Here is an 11,118-nt window from a genome sequence, read left to right as displayed (position 1 = left end):
TATGGAGGACTTGCATTTTACTGTTTTGTGATACAAAGGTCATGTGATCAGACAACCGTTTCTATTAAAAAAGAATGTCATTCTGCCAAAAAATACAGTAAATTATATAAAATAGTTTTCTCAATCCAACAGTTTGCAAAATAATGAAACGCATATGACAGTGTATTACATGTTAAAATGTAATGTGCTGTTCATCTATATGGTATGTACAAAATCCACATACTACTCATGATCTATCTGAAAATCTGTCACACGAGTCCAACTAACACTGCAGTCTAGACCTCCTGCATTAACACCACATCACATCAGCCAGGATTTAAAAAAAAGCATGTTCCAAAATGTGGAGCACACAGTTATAATACATGCACACGCTCAAACAAACATTTATTTCAAATTGTGTGTTTCTATAGTACCAGTTTCATATAATCATATGTAAAACACTCATTCTTAAAGCCTTGAAACTGTTATGAACAATTCAAACTGTTCATTTACCTTTACCACAGTAATATGAAGATCCTATGCATGATTTCTGACTTCACAAGTCATCTGCATGAGACTTTGCTTCTTACGTAAAAAAATATTATATATGAATATTCTGTTTAAGGTATAACACATTGAAGCATATATTACTTATCGCACACGTTGTAATGTCTTTGCTCAATATATTTGGCTAACATACGTCAAGCATTAGGATTAATATTTACTGTAGCTAGATATAAATCTTTCCATAATACCTAACATTTCAATGCTGTACAAACGCTGTCAAGAAACTACTGATAATAATACTGATAAAGAATATATGGTAGATATAAAGGCAATAATACAGACATTCCATACTACTCATAAACGATTGTAATAGCAGACATTTATATGTCTTCTCAAATTCACAGTGTACCACGAAGGATATGTTTTCTTTCCTGACTCATTTGTCATCTGCAATAACCCAGACCCTTTTCCTGTAGCCCTCGCCTTGAACCGAAGAACGCTCATCATTTTTAAAGTTTATTACCCAAAGTTTGTTGCATTTGGACTCCATCCGAAGGCAAGCTATTAAACCTCTAACAAGGTCAAAAATCATTACCCTCACTTTATTGCTTGTAGGGGACTACAACATCTGGAGTAATTCCAGTGTTCTAGTGTGTGTGTGTGTGAATTTGAGGAGCTAAGAATATCAAGGTACTGCTGAGGACCTTTTCGTTCAACAAGAAGGGGAAAAACTGTAGCAAAAAGTTCAGGTTGCCTTAATTATGAATTTCTAAGTAACTTTTCACATTGATATAAGTTAGAAACGCTGCCTCTTAACACTTGCATAGCGAAAGGAACCTGCTTCATTCTAAAGGCAAGATAATGACTACTGTTACACCAAGCCTCTCACCAGTCATATGTGCCGACCAGCGCACTAGTGACCAGAGGAAGTAGTCCTTATATCCCTTATTGCTGATGAAGTCATTTGTGGCCTTTAGCTCAGATCTATCCAGAATGAGACCAAATGGTCAATAGATGTCCCTGGCATGTCAATTGTGGTAGGAAGGCGTATAACTAGAATTATTTAGTGATTGTAGATCCACATTACTGCAATTCTCATTAGTTCTTGATCTGTGTGACAATCTCCTGTCTTTCTCTCAGAGCAGCTTCACTGACACACACACCTCTTCGCACATCCTTCCCCTGGCTTCCCATTGCCGTCGGCAGTGTGAACACAACACTCTCAGCCACTGGTTGAGGCATTTATAGCCTACGCACAGCTCCATCCTGTGACCATCCGCTTTCCACTCTGTGCTCTTGCTGCAAATAGAGGGTCCTGGGAAGAACAGTTGTGTGGGGACTGAGACAAACATAAACACATCAGCCCCATTGTACACGGCTATATATAAGATCAATCCAGTCCTGTCTGTCTTTCACTGGCTCAGAACTGCTGCAAGGTCCTTCTGGCACGCAAACACCTGCACACACACACACACACACACACACACACACACACACACATTTTGGCCTGCAGCTCCACTGACTGGCTTGTGGATTAGTGGACATGAGTTCAGTTTGTTTTGGACAGTCTGCTCCCTCCCATGTTCCACAAGCGGTGCTGTTTGGCTCTGGGCTTAGTCACTGTCCTTGCGCAGACACAGGTCTGTGTGCAGGTTGTTTGGGCTCGTGGTCTTGCACTGGATGCTGTTGCTGTTCACCTGAGGGTCCGAGTGGCACCAACAGCAAAGGCAGGACTGAGGGAGAGAACAGGAAAGGGAAGATTTGATGGCGTTGAGATTTCATTTTTTTTTTTAACCAAAAATCACATCATAGTTTGAGATGGTGATTTCTTTTAGAAGACTTTTTCCCCTCAATACTCCCAATGGTAACATTTTATGGTTGAGTTTTAAATATACTTATCGCATATTTTCAATAGCAATCCCTTTCCCTCTTAAGAGTACACGAATAGCATGCATGTAGCAATTCAGTCTGTGATCTGCGTGTGTGGTATTGGGGATGAGAAGGGTAAAGGTCATTGGGAAGGCATTACAGTTACACTGAGCTTTCCCTCTCTCCCTAAGGATAGGCTGGGGCCTTGCATGGCTTATCTCTCTCTAGTGGTCTTCTGGCAGGGAGTTGAGTAAGCAACCCCACCCCACTAAATGACTCCATAAATCATGTTCTGGTTTATATTTTCCTGTAAGTATGTCCCAGCGGCCATTTGCTGGACTTGAAGGAGCAGAGGAGAACACTGAGGGCAGACGGTAGTTCGTCATGGGAAGAACTATGTGTGTTTAAGTGAAGAGGATGAGGGGTTGTCAGGAGGAAGGAGACCGCAAGACGGGGTAGGTTGGGTGAAGGGTGTTTCTGTCCTCACCTTGAAACAGTTTTTAAACTTCTTGCTGACAAAGTAGAGGATGATGGGGTTGATACAGGAATTGACTTTGGCCAAGTTGATGCCCAAGTAGTCCATAATTAACAGGAAGCTGAAACAATAAAGAGACCAAAATGACTGCTGAGTACGGTAACCCAGAGTAATGACAGACATGTAGTGTCCCTATTTACCTATGTATTTGGTTGTGTTACATTGCATTATAGCATTATTTTTAAACATTATATCTAGCAAATTCAACACACTTGAGTAGATCACATCGCCCTGTGTCATTTTCCTGGTAGACCATCTTCTTCAAGATCCTGCTTAGATGTAGAGGGAACCAGCACAGGGCAAAGATCAGGACCAGGCAGAAGACAGCTTTGGCCACTTCCCGTCTCTGTAAGACATGGCAGATGGAGATGGTTTTATCATGCCGGAGAGCACAAGACCACCATTAACATACTGGGTCTCAACAACACATGAGTTCTGGTACTACTAAAGTATCTTTGGACCCTCCCGACACCCTCCTCAGATACAGGTTGAAAATATGGTAAATGTATTTTACAGGTGTCATTGAGAGGCTATACGTTTTTTACCATACCTGCTTTAGGTGTTCACTTAGGGCGATCCGGAGATTTCCGTTGCGGTGAACGAGCATCTCAGAGGTCATCAGTGTGTAGAAGATGGCTGTGCACACCAAGGGGAGGCAGAAGTAGAACCCAAACAACCACCAGTCTTTTGCATTCGTATAGAACTGAAAGCAAACAACACAACTGAAGATGAAGCATGAGGGGGAGATTTAGAATGAATCTAGACTAATCTGTATGTGGTAGTGTGTACATTGGCTGAGGTCAAAGTGAACAGCTCCAGTATGGGGAAGGAAACCGCTGCATGCTGTACAAGTGCAAGCTCCCATATGGCATTACAGTTTAAAGTAGCAGCAGTGGAATCAGATAATGAAATTACCCCCAAATAGATGTGAGATAAAGTCACACGATAAGAAGCCTTTTTCAAAGATGAAACTTTAAAGTTAGAAAATGGGCGAAAATCGCTACCATATATCACTATTATATCCAAATCCATTAATATGGCCTGGCTGGAAGAACTCAACCAGATAGCAAGGTCATTTTAGGAAGGAAAAGTAATTGTTCTACACATAGACTGATCCCAATCAAAAAAAAGTGCAGCGTCCGCATTTGGTAGAGCAGTAATGTTTCGGGGATTAGCTGACAGGCATCGCCGCTCTGAAGAAAAGGCCCAGTGTTTCTCTGCACATATGGCTCAGTTTCAGAGGAACATACATCAGCTGGTTGTGATTGCTTGTGTAGTCTGCAATCAATTAAAGTTCTCCAGGCTTGGGAACAAAGAAAGTAATCAGTGAAGGAAAAAGAAAATAAGGGAATGGTATCCAGGTTTCTTCTTTCCTCATTTTCTATATTTTCTGTTTAGAAATACCAAATGGCTTCCACACAGGTCTGTGAAAGGGGGACTCCTTTGGGCCAAAGAGGTTGTTATAATGAACTGTCTGTGTAATTCAAGTGAGTGTCAAGAAGCGTTGGCTTACATGCATGAAGTCACTTTGGGGCTTGAGCATGCAGGTCCTTATAGTACGGTTGTTGTACTCGAAAACGACCACGTCGAAACAGATCGCTTCAGGGACTGCAAGAATGATTGACAGCACCCAGATGGTCAGAATCTCAATGGCAGTGATGGCAGGGATGCCCACCCCCTGCACCCTGCTCCACGACACCACCGCCCTGTACCTGGAGCAGAGAGGAACAAACAGCAGCCTTAGTTTACACCTTTTCTCTGACATTCAGATAAATCACATAGGAAAGCTTTATAAATATGATGTCATAAACATTTATGCGTTTAGGAATGCTTTGCCAAACACTATGTATAAAATCCCCCTGGTGGAAAAACTGAAAATAATGAGTAGTCCCACTACAGATAGGTCGGTAGGTAGCATTTATAAATAAAATGCTCAAGGATTTAATTGAGCATTATTTGCAAATGGCAAACCAGAGGAATCGGAGAGTCGGTAGAGAGGGCAAGTATCATCCAAGATTCATGGAAAGTCGCATTATGTTCTGTGCTGTAATATTTATGTTGCAAAAGACTGACTGACAGAACTAATGTTTATTGCTGGGAAGAAGCCATTGAGCTTGCTTGCTAAACACACTTCTTGTTTCCTGTTGCTGGAAATCATGTTTGCTTGTTTGGATCATTAATAACATCTCTCAAGTGAATGCTTTAGTAAAATGCTGCATCAAGATTTCATGTGGAACTATATATTTTTCATGACACATTTGAATATCCCTGCCGAAACAACAATGTACCATTTATATTTCACCACGTAGTGGAGTGCCTAATTCTTTAGACTGCCAGACCATGGGAGAAGACATAACAGCCACGACAGCGTTATGCAGGGATACAGAGCCAGACAAGATATGCGGAACATTTCCTTGACCTTGTTTCGAAACAAATCAGGACCATCTGTATATTGGTACTGGTGATGTGAGGAGAGCCATTGTCATCCGCATGAAACCCAAGCTCACTCTGCCTGAAAGCCTCTTGGCTACATCCAGACGACCAAGTGAGGTCAGGACCCTCCCAGGCTTTAAATCTTAAAGTTGTATCTTTCATTTGTGTGGTCTTTGTGCGTTCATTTATTCCAGAATGTTTGTCACCCACTCTTGCACTGATTGCATATCTTAAATAGCAGAGTTATGTCCCATTTTAAAAAGCATATTCTTTTATTCTTTAACTTCACACTAAACTACTAATGCTCCAGTAGAAGTCAAAGACAATGATTTCTGCCCTTTGTCACACTGTTGTCTCACTATTTCTCCTCTTTAGTGTTTCTGTGGGATATTCTGTATAGTACATGATATTAAAGGACATTAGGGAAAAAGGGATTAGCAAAACAAAATAAAAATTATTCAGCATCCTTTAATCAGGCGTAACATCTAAATCCAAAACTTAGGGATAAAGTGAATTATTATTTTCCACCCTCAGATTGCTAGAAATGTATAAAGCACTTCAAAGTGGGCTGTTTATTTCATACTTGTAACCCCTCTGAGAATGAATTCATTTCTCTGCCTGGGAAAAACTGAGGTAAACAAACTCACAGGTGGCCACTGCCCATGGAAAAGGAAGCTCCTCTACATCACGAGAGCTGGCCATTACAATTAACCCCTGCACCTTCCGGAGCAGAGCTGCGGACCTCAAACAAAGACTTAACCAAGTCCTGCCTTCAGACTGAAAGGAATAAGCCTGTTCATCTCTCTTAGGAGAGATGTTTCCCCTTCAGGGCTGAGTTAACTTCATGAGGGCAGCAGGAAGGGAGCCTCACCCCAATGCCCCTCTGTGTAGTGAGGTATTGTGTAAACAATATGTCATTTGAGAAGGCTAAATAAAATAACCAAAGTCCAATAATCAATAACATTTGTTAAACATTGCATTTATAACTACTAATGCCTCAACCAACTATAAGCATCCCTTATTTGAAGGACACAGGGTATTATGAGGTATTAAAAAATGGTAGGTAGGAAAAGGAGGGTACATGAGTGTTCCATCTGAGGCATGGAATGCAACCCTTAGCTGTGTCAGCATCACATGTTTTTAATTACAATAGAGTCATTAAGGCCTACACATCAAGGATCTCTCCTTCTCACTTTTGGACCTGCTTCCGGACTCCCTGGCAATGCATATTTATCCCTGCTCCAAGCAGACCTGATTATTTAAGGGGAACGCTCTTAGCTCAATCAGGTGTGTCAGCTAATCAAGAACACTGATCATTAGTCAGGTCAGGTATGCAGCACAGAGTACCTTTTACTGCTTTCTGAGACTCACACCCTCGAATCGCAAAACCTAGCGAAACCTAGCTTACATACATATACATTGACATTATAGTTGTTGTAGTAGTGGCACATATTTACCTGTCCACACTGAGGGCACAGAGGTTGAGGACTGTTATTCCCACTGAGGCCTTCTGCAGGAAGGGCACCAACTTGCAGAGGTACAACCCAAAGGGACTGTCAATGAAGGGGAAACTAGACGCCAGGAGCTTAAAAACACAACCATATGACAAACTGGTTAATTACCATGGACCGTGGAACATTGATGTTTTACTGCTAACGAGATCATTTTTTTGTTTTCAAGATCCAGCTAAGTTGAAAAGGAAGCTTTGCCTGAGGAAAGCAAAAATGATGGATGCATCATGTATGGTTAAAGTAGATACAACTACAGCATTGACATATCATATAATCAGATTAATCAGACTGACCAGACTATTTGGAGTTCTAAACTATCCATCTGCATCCATCTGTTCCACAATGCTACAACAATTTAGAGAGTTCTGTCCTGAACACATACAAAAAAGAGAAGGATCCTTTGGGATCTTAAGCTAGCAACTGTAGTCTCTTTGGACAAATTCTTTAAATAGATGGTGGTCTCTAAAAACAACGAGAAATGTGGGTTTGTCCCGCTGTTTTGGGAAAAGACTCCTTATGCCTACATCCTGGCCCCTGTATTTACGCAAACATGGTGGGTTTAATCAGGGGAGTCCAAAGGGAAACTTTTGTCTGCAGGTCTGAGAGTACGTCACTGTCTGCTTCCTTGTGTATTCGTGAGTCCAGGTGATCACAAGTACAGCAAGTTTAAAGATCGCCATCTCCCTCCCTCTGTCTGTGTGTGTGTGTGTGTGTGTGTGTGTGTGTGTGTGTACATGGCCATTATTTGTTTCTAAATGTACTGGTGTATCTAAGTATGTCAAGAGCACTATTAGGACAAGAGAGAGTGTGGGAAACAGATATGGCTAGGTTTCTGCACGTGCATGGGTGTGTTTGTGTAGATTTAATTTAGTAATTTCCTCTAGTCTGGTGTGTACCCATGAATGACCCACGTCATTCTCCAGGAGCCCGCCAGGCATAGTGCCGCTCTCCTTCCCAAACAAAAGCACATTGTCCATTTTCCTGTCAGTGAAGGAAAACCTTCCCTTCTACCCAGCTGTGAGTTCATTGTTTCGAGTGAGAACACCTGTAATGGTATTTAAAAAAAAACTTACAAAAAAGCGCATAACTATAGGAGAGTTTTTAAGAAGTATTGGGAGTATCTAAATATAATGCTGAAACAATGTAGAGACAATGGCATAATGTAATCACTCTTTTTGTCAGTTCTTGAAACATCCTGTACAGCTGCATAGACTAAAAAGTAAACTGCAAGAGTCTAGTGGATCGAGCTGGAGTCCCAAATGTGGTGTGAATGTCCAATCAAACATTTCCCTGAGGCAACGACTGTGTTAAACCCTATTGGTTTGTTGTGGGCTCTGCACATTGTTGAGTGGTCTATTCACTGATAGTGGAAGATAAGGCCGTGCAGTTTGACCAGTGATTAAGTGCCTCTCAATTCTATAGCCTCAGCTCAATCCCTGTGTTTATTTTAGAAGGCCCTCTCCCTGCGCCCCTCATGATGAAAAAGCCCCGTGACTTAGACAGGCTGGTCTGGGAGATAAGCTCTGGATGGATGTCTCTCTCTTCCTTCTCTTCTCTTCTCTCTATACCTTACCCTCTCCTCCCTCTCTTCTCTACTCTTCTCTTCTCTCTGTACCTTTTCCTCTCCTCCCTCCCTGTTTCTTCTCTAATCATTGCTTTTCGTGTTTTTCTTCATGTTTTTCTCGTTTTTTCGGTTGTGATATTCCGGTTGTTCTATCTCAACCATTAAGTCCCTGCTACACTTTCTTTACTGTGTAACATGCATTTCTAAGTAAATTCTTTGCTATTGATCCAAAAGGCCAAAACCAAATCATCGATGAATGGCATCAGGAATATGCTGGGTTTGGAGACCTTTAGATCACCCCTTAAATAAAATGCTTCACAACCCTAGCTCTGGACTTAGAGAGGCCTTGCCTAGGGATTGACATGTCTATTCTTAGAGGTCTGATGTATCTGGGTTTTCAATTAACCCCTTCGCTCTTCATTGGACCCCTCATATTCATCTGACTAAGGAAACCAGCAAGTCATTCACCATTTTAAATAAGTGCAACATTTGCATATACACAAGTCTTCAAGAAAAATAACATTTTGTAATGTTTGTCCTACCTTGTAAACTGTGATGGGAATGTCAATGATGATGTAGATGAGATCTCCTAAAGCTAAGCTTGCAATGAGAGCGTTAGGCCCGTTCCTCATACTTTTGTTTTGGTAGATGATCCTCAGGAGTGTCGCATTTCCGACAATCCCTACGACGAACACGGCACAAGAAATAACTGTGTTGATGTACCTGAAGCAGGATTTGATGGACGTCATGACAACTGTACAGGCAGGAGGAGGCACCCGCCGCTTGGGGACATTATTCTGGACAGAGCTTTGGTTGTGTTGGTGGCCGGGTGGTGTGGTAGAGATTGAGCCCAGGACCAGGGGGTCTCGGAGCTCTTGAGTTTCTGAATCATTCATCAGGCACATTCCACTGCTCGCCATGGCAGCCATTAGCAGCAACACATGTAAGGTCAGGGAGCCCATCGCGCTACACATTCCACACCCTGATTCCCAGATAAGATGACAACGTCTCCAATACGTCCACTGATTGAGAGGGGGGCTGCAAAAAGGAAAGTATCATGACGTTAAAACTCAGGAAATATCTTTTTTGGCGTTGGCATCTGCCTTTTTCTATGTACAGGGCATGCTGAATATAATCACATGACTGAATATGAAAAAGTATTCATATAGAGAACACAAAGTTATTAAAGTAAACAACTGGAACCATTATTGAAAGTTTGACAGCATCGGAAGAGCAACCGCTTCCTTTTCAACAACAAAAAGGATTTAGAGAAGAGCCACAGATGGAGGATGCCAGAGCTGATTACCGTCAAAGAACAGAACAAGACGGCTCCTCTCTCATCAACACTCACACTACCCATCAACGGTGGCAGCCCTGCTAATACCACGCAACTCTATGTTGGAACTTTGTTTTCCTCGCGTGTTGTTTTGACAATACACCCCTTGCGTGACTTTCATCACTGCGGTTTCTGTTGCTGGGCATTCCATTCTGTTTCTAATTTACAGATTGAAGCAAGAGGTTCCAACATACAAAAGAACATTGCAACATAAAAGACTCAACTTGGCTCCTGGCTCAGGGGGCATTTTAAGCCCGTTTCCTCAAAACGACATATTAATGACAAAAACATGAATTTAACAAAGTTATTGTTGGAATGGTTGTATGCCTCCAGTTATCTTCATTCCGTTACCAACAGTCCATAAAGTAGTGTGAATTTACTAGAGAAAGCTCAACAAACCAAAAATAATCAAGCTTCAATGGGACTTTTTATTTATATATTGTTATTATTTTTATATAAACTTTTTTTTGAGTATTGTGCTTCAAACTTTCATAAATCACAAAAGTGAAATAGAACTAGACAAAGCTGAATTAACAACACTTCAAACATTCTTTTACATCTAATGTATTCAAAGTCACCCTAAAGATCCACTACATAGCCACATACCATTCTGATATCTACCAGAAACCACGTTTTGAAGTTGAGACACATATTCCTGTTTAAACTTCCTGCCACCACCTGGTATACAAAACCTATTTAACTGTCAGTCCTTCATGTAGCATCACAGTTTAACTTCAGCTTTGGCATTACTGGGAGCCCTGACAGCATGTAAACGGCTCCATCTATAAATAATAAATGCCTTTTGGTTTTTCACCTACCGCTCCTAAAATGTCTGCCTTCCTCAAGATCCCGTCACTCAGTCAGTCATTCACACACATGCGGGAAACTTTCGTCTCCTGCCCCCAGACATCTGTGTGGCATCACATAAGTAATTAAGCAGATATCAAAGTAGAGAATGATCCCTTCTGGGCCGACGGAGCTCTGTGTGACGGCAGAGAGGTGCTGCGCATTCTGTCTCTAGCTTTTCCTGTGGAGAGTTGACTTGTGTGTGTGTGTGTGTGTTTGAGTGTGTGTGTGTGTGTGTGTGTTAGAGCACTTTGACTGGGTGGGAGTGCAAATTTCCACCCCCTCCCCTTTCCTCTCCCTCCACACAGATCCAGCCGGGAGGGAGGCCCCAGAGAGAGCAGCAGTCGGATGAGAGACACAGGCACAGACAGACATAGCACAGAACAGCACAGGCTACAGTACAAACTACAGTACACGGTGACAAAGTACGACACAAAGACATCTCAGAGACATATACAACCACAGAGACACAAACACTGCAAAGCACAACATACACATACAGTTAAAGATGCAGTTTGTGATTTGGTTTCGCAAAAGG

The 11,118-nt window shown here is 41.8% G+C and overlaps 1 protein-coding gene across 1 annotated transcript; it reads right to left on the bottom strand.

Moving 5' to 3' along the window:
- Window positions 1–10,792, bottom strand: ednraa (endothelin receptor type Aa). The gene is made up of 8 exons (XM_012831288.3): window positions 10,553–10,792; window positions 8,941–9,436; window positions 6,781–6,908; window positions 4,404–4,602; window positions 3,441–3,593; window positions 3,103–3,236; window positions 2,843–2,951; window positions 1–2,219 (listed from the first exon to the last, which is right to left on the bottom strand). Exons 2-8 carry the CDS (start codon window positions 9,370–9,372, stop codon window positions 2,100–2,102), a joined length of 1,275 nt encoding a protein of 424 aa, XP_012686742.1. The 5' UTR covers window positions 9,373–9,436; window positions 10,553–10,792; the 3' UTR covers window positions 1–2,099.
- Window positions 10,793–11,118: the final 326 nt, after the last annotated feature.

This window comes from Clupea harengus, chromosome 22, assembly GCF_900700415.2.
Source record: "Clupea harengus chromosome 22, Ch_v2.0.2, whole genome shotgun sequence".
Classification (NCBI taxonomy): domain Eukaryota; kingdom Metazoa; phylum Chordata; class Actinopteri; order Clupeiformes; family Clupeidae; genus Clupea; species Clupea harengus.
The sequence above is the reverse complement of the archived record's forward strand: the minus strand, read 5'-3'. Positions and strand labels throughout refer to the sequence as shown.

Coding starts and splice junctions, on each gene's coding strand:
- ednraa (XM_012831288.3), bottom strand. CDS start 9,372: ATGTGTAGCGCGATGGGCTCCCTGACCTTACATGTGTTGCTGCTAATG. Junction 3,594..4,403: donor CCCAAAGTGACTTCATGCAT/GTAAGCCAACGC, acceptor GTTTGCTTTCAG/TTCTATACGAATGCAAAAGA. Junction 2,952..3,102: donor GGGCGATGTGATCTACTCAA/GTGTGTTGAATT, acceptor TTATTGTTTCAG/CTTCCTGTTAATTATGGACT.